General features: G+C 43.1%; 1 protein-coding gene across 2 annotated transcripts in view; it reads right to left on the reverse strand.

Annotated features, from left to right (window-relative positions):
- Positions 1 to 10,731: 10,731 nt before the first annotated feature.
- Positions 10,732 to 19,923, reverse strand: part of LOC141121647 (uncharacterized) — a 72,759-nt gene continuing 63,567 nt past the window's right edge. The window contains exons 6-8 of one of the 2 annotated variants that reach the window (XM_073611322.1): positions 14,503 to 14,700; positions 14,255 to 14,393; positions 10,732 to 12,570 (exon numbers count right to left, since the gene is read on the reverse strand). In XM_073611322.1, the coding sequence (XP_073467423.1) occupies positions 11,492 to 12,570; positions 14,255 to 14,393; positions 14,503 to 14,700 (1,416 nt within the window). In that variant the 3' untranslated portion in view covers positions 10,732 to 11,491. The remainder of the gene's footprint in view (positions 12,571 to 14,254; positions 14,394 to 14,502; positions 14,701 to 19,923) is intronic. The other variant, XM_073611321.1, reaches the window with a different exon arrangement.

The raw sequence follows: 19,923 nt of genomic DNA on the forward strand, positions 1-19,923 counted from the left end.
TGTGTCTATGGGAATTTTTGACCATTCTTCCAGATGCACATTTGTGAGGTCAGGCACTGATGATGGATGAGAAGGCCTGGCTCACAGTCTGCGTTGCAATTCATCCCAAAGGTGTTCTATCGGGTTGAGGTCAGGACTCTATGCAGGCCAGGCAAGGTCCTCCACCCCAAACTCGCTCATCCATGGCTTTATGGACCTTGCTTTGTGCACTGGTGAGCAGTCATGTTGGAAAAGGAAGGGGCCATCCCTAAACTGTTCCCACAAAGTTGGAAGCATTAAATTGTCCAAAATGTCTTGGTATGCTGACTCCTTAAGAGTTCCCTTCACTGGAACCAAGGGGCCAAGAACAACCCCTGAAAAACAACCCCACACCATAATCCAACCCCCCAACCAAATGATTTGGACCAGTGCACAAAGCAAGGTACATAAAGACATGGATAAGAGAGTATGGGGTCGTGGAACTTGGCTGGCCTCCACAGAGTCCTGACCTCAACCCAATAGAACACCTAGAGCTAGGCCTTCTCGTCCAACATCAGTGCCTGACCTCACAAATGTGCTTCTGGAAGAATGGTCAAACATTCCCATAGATACACTCCTAAACCTTGTGGACAGCCTTCCCAGAAGAGTTGAAGCTGTTATGGCTACAAAGGGTGGGCCAACTCAATATTGAACCCCACCGACTAAGACTGGGAGGCCATTAAAGTTTATGTGCGTGTAAAGGCAGGTGTCCCAATACTTTTGGATAAAATAGTGTGTGTGTGTGTGTGTGTGTGTGTGTGTGTGTGTGTGTGTGTGTGTGTGTGTGTGTGTGTGTGTGTGTGTGTGTGTATATATATATATATATACACACACACACACATATTTGTGTCTGCTTACAGGCTGATATAAAGGATTTTAAACTATTTTACTAGACAAAATATAATTATCATGAACATCTTTATAAGTATATGATTTTAAATCATAATACAATGTTTCAAGTTATCTATAAAATATTTATCCTGACACAATATCCCATTGCCGTTAAAAGGATTTCTAAATAATAATATGGGTTATGCATGTGTAATCAGCATTGTTAAAAACATGTGTGTCATAGGAAAGTCATAATCTCATTATATACATAGGGGGTTATTTACTAAAGGCAAATCCACTTTGCACTACAAGTGCACTTGTTAGTGCAGTCGCTGTAGATCTGAGGGGAAGATCTGAAATGAGGGGAAGCTCTGCTGATTTTATCATCCAATCACGTGCAAGCAAAAATGCTGTTTTTTTATTTTCCTTGCATGTCCCCCTCAGATCTACAGCGACTGCATTTCCAAGTGCACTTGTAGTGCAAAGTGGATTTCCCTTTAGTAAATAACCCCCATAGAGTGTTGGATCTTTATCGTTATTATTAGAAATATTGTATGCGTATACGTTTAAGTATGCAAATTATTATGTTTATATCTACAGTTATTTTCTTTCTTCTATGTGTATCATTAATATTGATAGTTATATAGCAAACCACACCTCTTTATAAAATAAACAGAGAAAAGCAGACGGGACTTTTAAGGTAACAAGATATTGTACTAGTAGGTCAAATAAAAAAATATAAATTTTTATTTAGCACAGTTTCTTTAAAACAACAATAATGTTTGCACAAATCACGTATCAATTCTAATATCATGTACAACCACTTCTTACTCTACATGTTTCGCTCATAAGAGCTTCCTCAGGAGATTTTGAAAGTGTTGCATGAAGTTTAAATACTACAAAAGAAACAATAATCATAAATAATTGTATTTAGAGGTTACCATAAAAAAAAAATCACATAATCGCATGACAAGTCACGAATCATACTTATACTTATTCTTTCCAGAGTAATTACAAGCTGAGGATGCATGCCTATCATGTATTTTATTCCTTTAATGGGATGTGGTACTTAATATTGCCCTCTCATTACCCAGTTCTTCAAATTCACACCTCTTTATAGTTAAGGTGTTATACTTAAAGGAGAAGTCCAGCCTGAGCTCATTTGGCTGTACTTCTAGTGATCACAGGAGTGCAATTCTTTTTGCACTCCTGTGACTCGTTTTCAGCAGAGAGTGGGCTGAAGTCCGCTCTCCGCTGACATCACTGCTGTCAATCCAGGCTCCGTGTCATCTCGACAATGGGAGTCTGGATCCGCTAGGTGCCTGGACTGACACCTGGCTCAGCTTCTCAGCGAGCCAATGAGAGACTGAGACGGCCGCTCCGCCTCTGCACAGCTCAGCGCTCCAGTGAGCATGGAGGAAGCAGAGCAGGGAGCTGCGACTGACATTCTACAGCTCTCTGCTCATGGAGCTTTGAAAACCAAGTGATCAGTGGTGTTCAATCGATCGGTTCTAAGTGCTGCGTTTGATGGCACAGTGGGGGCAACTGATGGGCACAGTGGCTGCGTTTGATGGGCCCAGTGGCTGCGTTTGATTTCACAGTGGCTGCGTTTGATGGGCACAGGGGCGGCGTTTGATGGGCACGGGGGGGCGTTTGATGGGCACAGGGGTGGCGTTTGATGGGCCCAGTGGCTGCAATTGATGGCCCAGTGGCTGCGTTTGATGGCACAGTGGCAGCAATTGATGGCACAGTGGCTGCATTTGATGGCACAGTGGTGGCGTTTGATGGCACAGTGGTTGCATTTGATGTACAAAAATGCTTTTATTAATTAGTATCTCTGACTTACCAAAGTCACTGATGTTCCCTCAGAATCCTCAAGCTGTCTATGTTAACCGGAAGTGACGTCTCGTCGCCGCCATCTTGGTAGACTTGTCCTCAGCAAGCGGACTTCGGTGGGTGTAAAAAGATGTCCACTTTGCCGACTTCCAAGTGTAGCCTTTCTGCGGACGAGAGTACCAAGATGGCGGTGATGGAATGTCACTTCCGTGCGGTCTCTCCTCTCCCGGAAGTGACATCTCGCTGGCCGAGATGGACAGAATCCAGCGTAACACAGTAACTACGGGTCCGTCTCGGCCAGCATTCGCGACCCCCTGGCAAATCGGCAATCGACCCCCAGGTTGAGAACCGATGCTATAACAGATTATTTTATAAGTTTAATTTGGAATAGGCATGCCTTATCTGAGAGTGATACCTAGTGGTCAGGGGAGGCAATGCAAAAGCAAACACATAATTGGTTATTAACCAATAAGGAATTAGTTTACACCTTCTGGGCCACCCCCTGGCATGTTTTATAACTTTATAACTTTATTATTATCACGGTATAAGAGAAATCAGGTAGACAGGGGATATACATCTAACATCAGAGAGATCTCATCAGAAATAGACATCTCATCATCTGACACCCCAGTGACATCATTTTAAGCGGGTAATTATGGTATATATTCTGTTGATTAATTTGATAGAGCCAACCGCTATATTTCTTTTGATAACTTAATCGCTCTCCCCGTGATAATATAACCATTCACATTTTTATTTTATTTTTGCTTTGCCTTTTTAATTATTTTTTCTGCTCTTGGGCCATAGTGGGGTATAATTTTGCGTAGTTTGACGTTTATTCCTTCTGCAGGGGAATAACCACAGAATTCCGTAAAACTCAGACTATTGTCTGATAAATGGTTATCAGTGATTATTCTGTCTACAGGGAGAAATTGGTTATTCAAATTCCATATTTAGATATATACGTATATATACTGTATGTAATCCATTGTTACAGACAAGTTTGGAATTTTTATGCAGAATTGTCTGTCTATTAATCAAACTATTTATGGTGAAAATGTGTTTTATTGAATAAATAGTATTTATTGTCAATAGTTCAGTCCATATTCAAATTGATCCCGGTTGTGTTTGTAACCAATTGCAGACCATGCTATAGTTGAATTATGGCTACAGTGTGGCCGGCTAGTTCTGGGAGGCCATCATATTACTGCCTCCCATGATCACGCCTCTGCTGGGTGCAGGCGGTGCGCTCCTCCGGACACTGATGATCACAGATCAAGGTACAGAGCCAATCAGTGTCTCTGTAACTCTAAAGTGGTAACCTATAAAGGCTTTTAAAAAAGTATGTAGTTTGTCACTGCTGCACGGTTGTGCACAATTTAAAGCATGTCGTGTTTGGTATCCATGTACTCGGCATAAGATCATCTTTAATATTTTACCAAACATTTGGGCAATATAGTGTGTTTTAGTGCATTAAAATTCAAAAAAGCGTTTTTTGAAAAAGTTACAACTTTGTGTATTTTTCTTTTTTTTTTTTTCATTTTTCGATCACTTGTGACAAAAAAATAAAATATTCAATGTGCTCAACATGCCTCTCAGCAAATTTCTTGGGGTGTCTACTTTCCAAAATGGGGTAATTTGGGGGGGTTTTGTACTGCCCTTCCATTATAGCACCTCAAGAAATGAGATAGGCAGTCATAAACTAAAAGCTGCGTAAAATTCCAGAAAATGTACCCTAGTTTGTAGATGCTATAAAACTTTTGCGCAAACCAATAAATATACGCTTATTGAATTTTTTTTACCCAAGACATGTGGCTGAATGCATTTTGGCCTAATTGTATGACTAAAATTGAGTTTATTGGATTTTTTTATAACAAAAAGTAGAAAATAATCTTTTTATTTTCAAAATTTCCGCTCATTTTTTGTTTATATCACAAAAAAAAAAACAGTTATTAAATACCACCAAAAGAAAGCTCTATTTGTGGAGAAAAAAAAGTGATGCAAATTTGATTTTGTTTGGGCACAGCATTGCATGACCGCGCAATTACCAGTTAAAGCAGCGCAATACCAAATGGTAAAAAGTGCTCTGGTCATTAAGGGGGTAAATCCTTCCGGGGCTGAAGTGGTTAAGATAGGCTTTTGTCTAAAAAATTGTCTAGGTACTCCCCCAATCTTGCTGACACTGATCCAATTCCATTCACAATTGGTTGGCCTGGTGGAGCCTTAGCATGTTTATGAGTCTTTGGTAACGTTTAGATTAAATAACTTTCTTTTTTTGTTAATATGTTATATTTATATCCATATTCCACGAATGATAACTGTTTTACATTGATGTGGGATCTTTTTTTAAATTGTCTATATGTGTTTTTATCAATAACATACTCTTTAATTGACCCTGATAAGAATCTTTATCATGGATTACACCTCCTCCACCCTTATCAGCTGGTCTTACAATGATATCCTTATGCTTTTCTCTAAACTTTCAATGCCTTCTCTAATGTGAATTGGATTGACTGCTTTCTTGGGTATAATTTGCTCTATATCTCCTAATACACAATTTCTGATTGCCAGTTTCACAGGGATTCAATGTGGATTTATTCCGGAGTCCACTATTGATTCTATTACTTGCCAGTATTTCCTACTTAAAGGGTTGTTTAAAAAAATATTTTTAAGATTCAATTTTCTAATGTACTTGTGTGTGTCAATATAAACATCAAATGTCCTTAAATGCAAACAAAGCAAAAGAGGGTGTTTCACTGCTCAGGTGGACACGGACCCAGGTGTGGGGTTGATGTGAAGCTTTCAGAGATGAAGAGTCCCAGGTGCTGGCTAAATGCTGAGTAGAACGAAGCTTTGAATAGAAAGATCTGGATGCCGCACACTGGATGAAGTTGAAAACTTGTCTTTATTATAAAGATGGGATCATCAGAAATACAAGACAATCATGCAGAATGTACAGAATCAGCTGACGCGTTTCGCACTCGAAGCTGAGTGCTTACTCATAGCTCTAGGAGTAAGCACTCAGCTTCGAGTGCGAAACGCGTCAGCTGATTCTGTACATTCTGCTTGATTGTCTTGTATTTCTGATGATCCCATCTTTATAATAAAGACAAGTTTTCAACTTCATCCAGCGTGCGGCATCCAGATCTTTCTATTCAAAGCTTCATAAACAGCAAATGTGTTAATCGTTTTTTTGGGGGCACATTTCAGTTCTAAATTTAAGATATGTAATTCTTTCTGTGTTAAGGTGGCTTTACTGAGGTCACAACAGGAAGATGTTGAGGGGGAGATGGGGGTTTTCTTTAAGAGACTGGAGGTCCTGGTCCTCTCAGGTAGGGACAGGGAATGATTGGATGCCCTGATAACTCTGGAAGAATTACAACAGGCATTAGCGGCCATGACAAACCAAAAATCCCCAGGGCTGGATGGCCTGCCAGGGGAAACCTATAATCGTTATCGGGGAGTATTGCTCCAGGAATTATTGAAGGTATTAAACTGCATGGCCATGGAAGGAAGACTACCCTCTTCTATGATGGAAGCCACCATAGTTGTCTTGTCCAAGGAGGGTAAGGATCCAATCAAGACATCTTTGTACGGGTGTAAACATTTTAGCAAAAGCGCTAGCTGCCAGGTTGAAAAAAATCATTCAGAAACTCATACACCCAGACCAGTCTGGGTTTATACCAAATAGGTCCACCAGTGTGAAAATAAGGCAGGTATATTTAAATCTACAGAACCCGACCAATAATGAAGGATCAAAAGCCATTCTGTCTCGACACTGTCAAGGCTTTTGATAGCTTGGAATGGGATTATCTTTGGCAGACTACCCAGCGCATAGCGTTATGAACTAACTCTAAAACCTAAGGGTGTATCTTCCCAATATACACCTGTTGGAGAAGTACCTGGAACTGGACTTTGAATATCTGCTGTCTCCAGGCCGCTTACCTTTGTTGCGAAGGAACCAGTGGAACCTGCCATATACGCCTCTTCACTAAAGCACCTATTTGGATCAATCGATCCTCAAGCCTGTATGACACCTAGCCGTACGGCAAACGTGTCCACCTGTTCCGGTAAGCGTATTTGCTCCATATATTTTTTGGCTGTGGATATTGAGTACTGGAACATCACTTCTGTGTACCACGTAGCACCTTTAAGAACCTTTTTTTTTTCCCTCTATCGCCCCTTCTCTTCACCCTCGCAATGGAACCCTTGGCGATAGCCATTAGGTCATCCCAGATATGCAGGGATTTCGAAGGGCAACAAGAGAGGAAAAGATTGCAGTACATGCAGATGATGTATTATTATTTTTGGGAGTGGAGTTCCACTCATTTTTCAGTTTATTAAAAGTCAGCAGCTACAAACGTGTAGATGCTGACTTTCAATAACCAGACACTCACCTGGGACTGGGAACACTCTATGTGAAAATATATAATCTAAATATATAAACTCACGCTGATGGTGTGCAAAAAAGGGTAAACAAAAATGAATGAAGCTGCTATACACAAAGTGCTAAACACTTGAACACAGTGACAACATATAAATAGAGCGCTCACAAACATAGACCCATAATAGGTAAAAACCAAAACATAAAGTCCATATGCATTATAAAGGTGCTTCAAATCTGATGTGCAAAAAATGATTCACATCTGGTGTGCAAAAAGTGCAAAGAAAATGTTGCAGAAAATTTTTCAGGCGTACCAAGACACCCCCACATGTGTCCTCACTCACCAGATCATTAGGTCCTTTCATGATGCCCTGTCTGAGGGCAAAATGCATGGACGCGACGCACTTCCAGCACGATGTAATTTCCAGTCTCGTGGAAAGAACGCCACTGACAGCGTTTGCTGCATTCTCTGGCTTATTAGATGTCTGTTTTTAACTTACGTCTGTAAGTTTGCACTTTTTAAGCGCAAGAAATATCTGTTCTTAGCATACTTCACTTTTGGCCCCTCTTTTTCCTTTTGGGTACCTGGTTTTATGGCTGAGAAATTACTTTGAAGGATCACTTATCATCAAATCCCATCACCTAACCTGCCATCATGTGACATCTTTTGGATTTCGTTATAAGTCTGTACTGACCCCCAGACTGAAAAGCTGGGTGTCATCGCAATCTGGTGAGTGGGGACACATGTGGGGGTGTCTTGGTACGCTTGAAAATTTTTCTGCAACATTTTCTTTGCACTTTTTGCACACCAGATGTGAATCATTTTTTGCACATCAGATTTGAAGCACCTTTATAATGTATATGGAGTTTATGTTTTGGTTTTTACCTATTATGGGTCTATGTTTGTGAGCACTGTATTTATATATTGTCACTGGTAACACTCTATGTTTAGTGTCATCTAGTCCTTGGTACATTTTGTCGTGAACCGACAGTTGCACCTTTTCCTCCTGAATTTAAGGGTAGTGTAGATCGCTCTCAAAAGGTCATCCACTTCCTCCAAAGATAGCTTTTACCTAGAGGCTCGGCTATAGTCTTCCTCCACCTCCTCTCAATCCCTGAGGGAGGGAGGGAAGAGTACTTGCCCCCTCATCCCCTGAGTTTGTGACCTCTACTGTTCTAGAGGTGGATGCCCTTGGGCTGGATGGTGCATGCTGGGGCTCAACCTGGACTGCCGGGCTCTGTACCAGCATGGACTTAACTGAACTCAGTGAGTTCGTAAGTTCCCGCACTGAAGAGAACAAGCCCTTGTATTGCTGGGATGATTCCTCTTCAACCAAGTCTTTAATACAGGACCTGCACATTGCCTTCTGCCATGAATCTCTAAGGGGGTTCTTGCAGGAGGGACATTTCCTTTTCCTGAAATGAGAAAAAATTCAACTCACCTAGGGGCCCCTAACACAATTTATCAACCCCTAGTGCACAGCTAGACCACCACCAGACAGAAAGGAAACAGTGCCGCGGATAGTGCAACCCCCCCCAGCAACCACCTAGTCCAATATTGCAGGGTCTGAGCGGAGTATCTGTGCAGTCACAGGCTCCCTGCACTGAGGAAAAAACAGGCAAAACATAAGCCCATATGGAGAAGAATAAGGGCACCACTGTACCCCTCTTACCTGGGTCTGACTGGTGCCTGGGGCGCCTGCTTCCGCCGTAGCTGTCCGTCTCTCCTCCATCTGACCAGCAGCGGCACCCGCCCAGCCACCAGAGCCATGCCAGCAGACCCCGGGCACATAGACGCCAGTGCCTCCTGCGGGTCCTTGCATCCCCTAAGCTGGAGAGACCGGGGGCTCCGGAACACCCCCCGCCTGTACTGGGTTGGTCACTGCAGGTCTTCAGAAAAAAACTCAAGACCCACCTCTTCTAAGAAGCAGGACAACTCAGGACAGATCAAGCGCCTTGAGGCGATTCAGTTCGCATTTGCAGCGCTATACAAATCATTCATTCATTCATGAAAAAAAAAGACACAAAGGAAAGCCTTCTCCCTCCACATTGGAGAGAGTGCAGCTCCCTGTTTCCAGCATGCGCGTCCACCATGGCAGAGGAAACACAATAACTGAAGCCAAGGTGGAAGAGGAGGGATTTAAAGGCTGCATGCATTTCCTGGAAAATGGGGGGAGCTGCGCTCTCTCCAAGGTTGTCCTGAAAGGCGATTTGAGAAAAAAATTGTAACTACCACTATTTTATTCTCTAGGGTGTCTGCTTTCAGAAAATATATCATGTTTTGGGAGTTTTATATAATCTTCAGGCCTAAAATGATTTTGCCCCAGTTGATGACCTATGGGGTCGAAACGCATCGGTCCTGCTTATCTAATGCTACCCACATTGCTTTTATACTATTTTGTGATCACATTTTATCCTTACTACATCTGTTCATTTGATGTATGATCTTAAATAAATCTTATTGATTGACCTGCACCATTTACAGGCATTTTAATATTTTTCCTGCATTATGGCCCTTGATGAAAACGTCCACCCCCACGGCTGTCCTCTAGGTTGACCCCTTAGTTTGCTCATCGCTGCTGTCCTGTCGTATGGTTCGGAGTCCAGGAATCTACCATCTGGTTTCGTCTGGCTTCTCCATACACTAGAGTGCTAGGAACTAAGCATTCAGAGCCCGTTTGACTCACTGCCGTATGGTAGGTGTGTCCACCATATCTGGTAAGAGTATTTAATCTTTTCTATTTGAAAACCGTTTTGAAGTCTCCACATCTATTCTCGTTATTTGATTTGAATAAAAATCCATTCATCACCTTTGGAAGTGGATCTTCCCCCTTTGTCAGTTTTGAGACTTTGGTGTTTATATTTTTTTGGAAATACACAATATTTTTTGCTTTGTTGTTTGATAGTGGATTTCCTTTTTGTATGTATTTGAGTGTACCCACTATTTATGTACATTGTGATTATGGTTCAATGGTTCCTGATATTCTTTGTGTTTTAGCACTTTTGTACATGCACCCAGATTGAGTGGTTCATTATCACTCTTTTTTTATTCACATTTGTGATTTTCATCACTGTGCACTTTTGTAGTGCACAGATGCATTCACTTGAACAATTTCACCATTTAGCACTACACTAATTTTTTGCACATTTAACCCCTTCCTACCCAGCCTATAGCAGAATGACGGCCAGGTGGGGGTTCCATTATCCTGAGTGGATGTCACATGACGTTCCAGAAGAATAAGTCACTCGGGAGCGTGGTGAGTCGCTCTGATACACCACATCTCCAATCTCGGTAAAGAGCCTATGATGTAGGATCTTTACCATGTGATCAGCTGTGTCCAATCAGAGCTAATCACATGATAACCAGGAAGTTCCTGTTATCGGCTTTCCTTTATTCATGCTGACAAGGTGCGAGTAGAGGAGAGCCGATCAGCGGATCTCCTGACAGAGGGGATCTGCACTGATATTCAGCCTTGATTACCAGTACAGGCCCATCAGTGATCATCAGTGATGCACAGCAGTGCCCACCAGGAATGCGTGTCATTACCTTCTCATCAGTGCCACCCATCAGTGCTGCATATTAGTGTCTCCTCATCAGTGAAGGAAAAAACGTACTTATTTACAAAATTTTATAATAGAAACAAAGAAAAACTTTTTTTTTTTTTTTCAAAATTTTCTGTCCTTTTTTATTTGTAGCACAAAAAATAAAAATCCCAGAGGTGATCAAATACCACCAAAAGAAAGTTCTATTTGTGGAAAAAAAAAAAAAGTTAGATGGATACAGTGTTATGTGACTGCGCAATTGTCATTCAAAGGATGAGAGCGTTGAAAGCTGAAAATTGGCCTGGGCAGGAAGTGGGTGAAAGTGTCCGGTATTGAAGTGGTTAAACAATGCGAGCAAAAAAAAAAAGCAAAAACAGCTCTGGCAGTGAAAGGGTTAAAGGAAACGTTCACCTTCAGCAACATGTTCCTGCAGCAACACAGCGATCCAAGCCCTCTGTGTGACAGCAGTGCGGGAGAAGTTCCCCGTACCGGCTGTCACTTTATGAAAAGACTGCGGCCGTGCCATTCATTCACAGAGTTCTGTCGTTTGCGGATGTTTGCTTGTAGTTTTCAATGAACTCCCACACTGCTGCAGAGCTCTCTGGTAGATGAGGGACAAGGAGATTGTCATAAGGGACAAGGAGATTGGGACCCCGATTTTAGTCCCTTGGACAAGTCAATTTTTTTCAAAAAATGTCCACACCCCTGAAACTGTTTCTTACATGATGAAGATCAGCCATGGAGTATATCTGAGGTGTATATCAGGGTGTGCTTCTTCCCCACATGAGAGCTGTGATGTCCAGCAACATTCATATAGAAGACATTTCCAGCACTCAAGGCACTAATACACTTGAGTGTTGTGTGGGAGGAACAATTCCCTCACTCAGGACAGGAAAGTGGCTTCTCCCCCGTGTGAGATCTCTGATGTCTGGAAAGATGTGACTTCAGCGAAAAACATTTCCCACACTCAGGACAGGAATACGGCTTCTCCCCCGTGTGAGATCTCTGATGTTTGGAAAGATGGGACTTGTCTGAAAAACATTTCCCACACTCAGTACAGGAATACGGCTTCTCCCCCGTGTGAGATCTCTGATGTGTGTAAAGACTGGACTTCTTTGAAAAACATTTCCCACACTCAGGACAGGAATACGGCTTCTCTCCAGTGTGAGATCTCTGATGCGCGTCAAGATGTGACTTGTCGGAAAAACATTTCCCGCACTCAGCACAGGAATACGGCTTCTGCCCTGTGTGAGATCTCTGATGTGTGTAAAGATTGGACTTATGTGAAAAACATTTCCCGCACTCAGGACAGGAATACGGCTTCTCTCCCGTGTGAGATCTCTGATGTCTGTAAAGACTGGACTTCAGCGAAAAACATTTCAAGCACTCAGGACAGGAATACGGCTTTTCTCCCGTGTGAGATCTCTGATGTTTAGAAAGACTGGACTTCTCTGAAAAACATTTCCCGCACTCAGGACAGGAATACGGCTTCTCTCCCGTGTGAGATCTCTGGTGTGTGTAAAGACTGGAATTCAGTGAAAAACATTTTCCACACTCAGGACAGGAATACGGCTTCTCCCCCGTGTGTGATCTCTGATGTGTGGAAAGATGGCACTTCTGTGAAAAACATTTCCCACACTCAGGACAGGAATACGGCTTCTCCCCCGTGTGGGATCTTTTATGCACTTTAAGTTTGGATTTAGAACGGAAAAATTTCCCGCACTCAGTACAGGAAAACCTCTTCTCTGTTGGAAGGACGGCACCGTCCCTCACAGTCTGAGGTTCCTCAGGATAAGAGGAATACGATGGTCCATCTACACTGTGTGGTGCCGGATGGACATTTGAGGTAGCCGGGTTTTCTCCTGGACTATACTGTGTGATGTCCTCATCTTCTACTTTACAGTCTGGAGACAAAGTGAGACAATCCTCTGAGGTTTTCCTCATCTCCCATCCATGTACTAAAATAGAAATAAAAAGATTATTACTAGACATGAGCAGATTGGTTCCCCTAAACCAGGACTCTGCCCACATTAGGCAGCTTTGTCTCTGATAGTGACAGTGATGAGGGGATTATAGGACGAGTGCCCCCCTCTATCACTCATTGCCATCTTCTCAACACAAGAAGTACTGCACTTCCTTATTTAGTCCATGATTTAGTCGTGAATAACAGCGGGGCTGAGCCCCATCAGAGGTCAGAGAGTGAGGATGGGGGAGAACAACCAAGATGAAGACTGGACTGATCCTGGAGACCACCATCATTGGGTTATTGATTCCTCCCTCATTATCACTTTCTGTTTAAAGTGGATGTAAACCCGATTTTTTTTTTTTATCATACTGTAGAGTATAAGATTTCCTATCATTTGAGCCCAGTCTTGCCACACAGAGTTAATCCATCTCTGAGCAATCCTCTTTTATTGTTCAGTGAGAAAAATCTTGACAAACTGTCAAATACTCCCCCTTGCTGTGAGTGACAGCCTAAGACACAGGCATTATTTTTTAATTTCCTCCCCCACTCCTTTCTTCGGCAGCTCTGCAAGGATTGGCTGTTCCACACCTCAGCATGATGTGGCATGCTGAAGTCATGTGGTTACTTTCCTGTCTTTTCACTGGATGTTAGAGATCATAGCAGAAGTTCAGTGTTAGAAATAAACAGGAGAAAATGCATATTGACAAGGAGTGTAGAGGTGGGCGGGGCGTCTACTGACATCACGACTCCACCCACCGAGCTCCAGACAACAGACCCACCCACAGAATATGCAGTTTTTCGGGTCTCATAACAGAGGGGAGACATTTGACAGGTAAAGAAACATGCAGGAGGCATGTATATCCTTATAGATAACCCCTATGGCAGCAGTTTAGAAAGGATGACATTGGGTTTACATCCACTTTAGGGTTCCAAAGTTGGAGGATGTTATCACATTATTATCAACATATAAAAGTCTGTGCTCCAATCAGATCATCAGATATAAAATGTGCAGCTGGTAGGAAATGGGTGCAAAATGAGCAATTCATATATCATGTACAACTTTTTAGTATTTTATAGTATCAGAATGATGTAATTTACAACATAGAGTATACAGTGCAGATGTCAGGAGTATGTAATGTACAATATGAATGATATAGTTTAAGGGTCTGGACTCATAATATTGGTATTCAGTAATCAGTGGAAGCTTAAATGTTTACATGAGACAAGTTGCAGAGGCCCCACACCACTGCGTCCCATCTCCTGAGACTGCACTCAATGACTTGGGTCTGAGACTATACAGACATATCCCTCCACCCGGCACAGCCAGCAGACAACAGAGCAAGTAATCCTGGGAGAATTGTTCTGTCAGACATCTTGCCATACCCGGGTGTGGGGCAGAAGACCCAAAGCACATACCCCAGGTGCCTAGATCGAGTAACATCTATGGTGAAAATGAACATTTTGCTGGCAGATGAACCCCAGAATCTCCATAAATCCAGTCTAGATACATAAATTGTGTCTGCAAGGAAGATTACCCGAGAGAAATACAGGACAGGGAACACAGCTCAGGAAAGTGACCAGGGGATTACAGGCTGATATCACCCAGTCCTTGCCCTACTCTGGACCAATCAGTGAGCAGTATGGGTGGAGGAATGTATTTAGTGTTAATGACCCACCTGTGCTGATCTTGGTAGGAGTGTCCTCTATAGATGTCCCTGTTATTCCATCCTCCTCTATCGACTGCTGATCGTCCCTCATAGATGTCTCTTCTTCTTCTGCTTTAACCTCAAATTCTATATCGATTGGATCTCCACTCTAAATGAAGAAAATGAGAGATAATATCATCTGTAAATATAAGCTTTGTTATTGTGGCATCACACATTGTCTCCACAAGTCTGTGTTTTATAAGCTCCGTCCCACCAACCTTGTAACAGTGAGGGATGGTGTGAACTTCCTGTGTAGAATCCCAGGAATACAGAGGATGGGGACATCTCTCTGGTGGGTTCCTGGTATTAGGTGGCTCCATCATATCCTTGTGTCCTTCTGAAAACTCCTCCATCGCTCCATCCTCCTCTTTACACTCTTCTTTAACATCAATATTATCATCCCCGAGGTTTCCACTCTGAAAGATGTAATAAAACATTAATTGTAACAAACATGCTGTGTATAGGGGGCGTGTCCAAGCCGCAGACCAAGATGGCCGCTTGGCTCTAGAACTCCCTGCCACACCGGGTCTTTATCACGGCTCACATCGCACTAGACAGTCACTTTCAGCCCCCAAACAGGGACACAAACATCGGGGAACAAGCGGGCTATGTCCCGCACAAGAAATCAGACACCGGGACCGCACCGCCTAACAGATTTCTTCATGCAGACGACCAGCAAGCATGCACAAGATGGCACCCGGGGGAACGGCCTCTATCTTCCTCCTCACACAGAGCCTTTACCTCCTACAGCCTCAGATGATCTCTCTGGCATGGAGGACTCCTCACAGCAGCAAGACAACCCCACAGCTTCTCATAGAGGTAAGGGAGCTGTAGAATCACCTTCACACTCTCCACAGAAACTTCCCTCAGCTAAGAAGCATTACTGGGAAGACATCCCTGAGTCAGCAGCAGACACTCCAACAGAGCACACGGCAAGCCTAGCTGCCTTCCCTGCATCAGACGCCCCTGCCTCTGAAAACACCATTAAGCCTATGTTATTATTCCTCCAGGCTGGTCTGCTTTCTGAGCTACGCTCCTCAGTGTCCCACCTTACTCACAGAAAAAATGGCATTGAGGACCGCACAGATCACCTAGAATCACAGTTAAATTGATCATAAAAGCACATGATGAAATGGTGGATGCTCAAGGAACAGACGAACGTGATCCGTAAACTACAAATTGAAAGTTGCAGATTTAGAGGATCACTCCTGCCACAATAATTTAAAGATAAGAGGAATCCCTGAAGCTGTTAAACCACAAGAGCTAATGCCTTACTTGCAACAGCTTTTCTTAAAGCTTATCCTAGTTCTCACACCTAGAGATTTACTAATGGATAGAGCACACAGGATCCCCAAACCAACACATCTGCCTGATACAGTCCCTAGAGACGTGCCAACGAGGATCCATTTTTTATCATACCAAAGAATGCCTGCTCAGAGCAGCCAGATCCTCCCGCTTATTCTCCCCTCCATACGCACTGATAGCCTTGTACCAAGACCTGTCTGCAGCAACCTCAAAATTGAGAAAAGAATATACCCCCATCACTGCGATTTTGAGAGACCACAATATAGTTTACCGCTGGGGCTTCCTCACCAAATTGCTGGTCACATTTCAGAGCCAACAAATCACCATCACATCCCCTAAAGATAGCTACAAGATGCTCCATAACTGGGGCCTAACACCTTCATCATCTACAAGTCGCTCAAGTAACAACGCAATCTGTAAATCCTGAGAGATATGCTGCATAGCAATCGCAAAACCTACCTGATGATCTCATGACCACAAAGTCTACCTACTTCCCCCTCAGACAAGATGTCTAGTTCCTCATTACCCACTTCATTTGAGACCCAGAATGTGGACCAAAATGTTATAACTTGTTCATCTGTTTGATCTTTTTCTGGTTATCACACTCCCTGGCAGGAAGTGTGCTACGCACACAGCCTACATTCACTGCAATTGTTTCTATTATTTTTTGTGTTAATTACGACTGTTTAATCATAACCTACTGCTTATGATAATACTAACCTGAGTCCAGGTACCGTTCCTTACCCTCCCATGCACCTACAACTCGGTGGTACTTTTTTTTTTTATTTAAAAGAACATGTTTATTATTGAAAAAAGAACAACGTACATGGGTATTACATAGCGTATGTCCATAAAAAGAAAAAAAAAACAGAATAGAAAAAGGAGGGGGGTAGTATACATGTATAGTAGGTGAGCATATTATCCTATATAATAATAGCATTTGTATAAAGTCAAGCATGGTTAACAAATAACGCGTACTTGCAATGCCCTTCTGTACTTTTAACCTTCATTAGCAGGGTTTCTAGGATTAAATTCCTTCTGCACTGTGGTATTTTAAGGTTGTATCGGTTAGGGTGGTCCTCCCTGGATCGTAGGTAGTCCCTGTTCTATTTAATTGTTTAGTCCGTACAGGTATTAGTGTTATCCAACCATCTATTCTATTTATGGTATTTGGCTGGGCAGCCTCTGTGTCTGTACATCACCTTCTTGTATGGCAGTGATGCGTTTACTTCCCTGATCCAGATCTGTAAGGTGGGGGAGTCCGTTCTCATCCAGTACTTAGCGATTCGTTTTCTAGCGCTAAATAGCGATTCACTAAGGAATGTGAGAAGGGATCTGTCCGTGATGGTGTCCGGGAATAATCCCAGGAGGCATGGTTTGGGGTCTAATTGTACTGGTGAGCCCATGTGGTCGTGTAGAAACTTCATAATTTGTGCCCAGTAGCTTTGTATTTCTGGGCATTGCCACAGCAAGTGGAAGAATGAGCATGGGTTGTTAGAGCATTTGGGACAGTTTGGGTTCTGATGTGTGGAGAATTTGGATATTCTAGCTGGCGTAAGGTAGGATTTGTGAATTATATACAGCTGAGTCAGGCGTTCAGATATTTTAGGTGATGTTTTCTTAACGTTTTCTAATATGTCTTCCCAGTCAGATATCTATAGGTCCCACATCCTCCTCCCATCTGATTCTTGCTATATCAACAATCTTTGCTACCGCCCTAGTACGTAGTGTGGTGTATAGAGTGGAGATAAGTTTTTCGGGGTTCGTACCTGTGATTATATCAACCAGTGGCAACATTTGCGGGTTAGGGAGGCCGTGCGCGAATTGAGTTTGGATCGCATGTTTTAATTGCATGTAGCTAAATTGCATGTGAGGGGGGAGGTCAAACTCCTCGCATAGTGTTTGGAAGTTTCTCACGCCAAATATCGTAATAACCTGGAATAGGTACACAATTCCTTTAGCGGCCCATCTGGCGGCCCCCGGTAGGGATGCCAATTCCTTCATCTGGGGATTGTGCCACAAGGGTGTGTGCGAGTGGAAGGGGTCTACTCCAGTCAGTCTGATCGCCTTTTGCCACACGCATTTATGCTGAGATAACAGCAAGTTACGATCCTTGTTTCTCCTTCGTCTGTTCTCGTTCCTAAATATCACTTGTAATGGGGAGTGCGTGTCGCTATGTGGTTTTTTACAGATTAAGGTCTGATATCTATCTTGATCTGTTTTGTGAATATGGTAAAGATGTGAGAGCTGTGCAGCGATATAGTACGTATAGAGATCCGGTAGTGCCGTACCTCCCGAGGAGGTTGGGTTTTTGAGCGTATTCCAAGCTAACTTGTGCCTATTGGTCCCCCATATAAAGGAGTTGATAATTTTGTCTAGTGTTTTAAAGGTTCTGAGGGGAATGAGTACTGGGGAGTTCCAGAGTATATAGAGAAATTTTGGCAATAGTATCATTTTAAACAGGTTAATTCTACCCATTATTCCCAAGGGGAGTCTTGCCCATGTTTGCATACGGGATTTTAAGTGTGGGAACAGTGGTTCGATATTATTGGTGATATATTCTAGAGGGTCTCTAGTTATCTCTACTCCTAAGTACTTAATGGAGGCTACTCTTTGTAATGGTAGTGAGGCCGCGCTGCATGTTGGGGCCGACGTATCTAGGGGAAGGATTTGTGATTTGGACCAATTCATACTCAGACCTGAGTGTTTCCCGAAGTCTTCTATAGTCAAAAGGGCTGCTTGGAGGGATGGGCCAGTATCCTCCAGGTAGAGGAGCATATCGTCTGCGTATAAACTTAATGTTTCAGTCTAAGTCCCTATTTGTAACCCCCGTATGTTCGGGTTCAGTCTAAGGGAGATAGCAAGGGGCTCCACTGCTAAGGCGTACAATAGAGGGGATAGCGGGCAACCCTGACGGGTTCCCCTTCCCAAGGGGAAAGAGTCTGACGTCCATCCGTTCACCACTACTCTAGCTACTGGGGAGTAGTACAATAGTTGTACCCATTTTATGAAGTTGGGACCAAACCCGAATCCCTTTAGGCATTCCCAAAGATATCCCCACTCTACCGAGTCAAACGCCTTGGCGGCGTCAAGTGCCACTATTGCTCTATCTCCCATGTTCTCATGATCCGCCTGGACATTCATATGCAGGCGTCTTATATTCATGGCTGTGTTTTTTCCAGGCATGAATCCTGTCTGATCAGGATGAACCAGGGAGAGAATACTGTTATTGAGACGCATGGCCAGTATTTTAGCTAGTATTTTAATGTCTGCCTGAAGAAGCGAGATTGGACGGTAGGACTCAGGTAGTTGGGGGTCTTTACCCGGTTTAGGGATTACAATAATTACCGCTTGACGCAGAGTATCAGGGAGGGTCTCAGTTTCAAATATGTGGTTATATAGTTTCAGTAATTCTGGGGTTAGTATCTCTGAGTATGCCGCGTAGAAGTCAAGTGGTATACCATCACCACCCGGCGCCTTGGCCGGTGCTAATGAAGCTATAGCCAAGGTGATCTCATCTATCGTAAGAGGAGCTTCTAAGTCCTTCAGTTGGGATTCAGAAAGTTGTGGGAATGGGATTTCCTGAAGGAATGTCCTAGTTTCTTGTGTGGTGACCTCTACCTTGGAGGAGTATAGATCGGCATAATATTTCTGAAATTCTTTTGCTATTACCGGGGGATCTGAAAGTATGTCATTGTGTGGGCCTTTGAGGGTTACCACTACCGGAGGGTTGGAGTCTTGCCTGGCCATGTATGCAAGTAGTTTACCCGCTCGTTCCCCCTGTTCAAACACACGTTGTTTTAAAAAGAAGAGTTTCTGTTTAGCTTTTTCGTAGTGTAATTGGTCTAAAAGACGGGTATGGAGTCTAATTGCAGCTGCTCTTTCTGAAGTAGGGTCAGTGTGAAATTCTTTAGCTAATAAGTCTGCTTTATCTGAAGCTTGGTTAAGAATTAAGTTGGAGGAGGTTTTAATTCTGTGTATTCTTGAGGAGAGAATAGTGCGAACGTGTAGTTTATATGCTTCCCAGACCTGACCCACTGAGGCCGTATCCCTATTGACGTTAAAAAAGAATTGCCATTCCTTGTGTATGTCCTCCTGATCTGTCAACGTCGACAGCCAGAAGGGGTGAAGGCGCCAGGTATGAGGGCCAATAAACGGGGTTAGCTGTATGGTTGCCCAGCATGGGGCATGGTCAGAGAGAGATCTGGTGTGATACCCTGAACCCAATAGACAGGAAAGTAGTGTGTCCGATACTAGGATTAGATCAATTCGAGACATGGTGGAGTGGGTTGTTGAGAAGCATGAGTATGCCTGTGCACTGGGAGGCTGATATC

Source organism: Aquarana catesbeiana, unplaced genomic scaffold (assembly GCF_042186555.1).
Source record: "Aquarana catesbeiana isolate 2022-GZ unplaced genomic scaffold, ASM4218655v1 unanchor228, whole genome shotgun sequence".
Classification (NCBI taxonomy): Eukaryota; Metazoa; Chordata; class Amphibia; order Anura; family Ranidae; genus Aquarana; species Aquarana catesbeiana.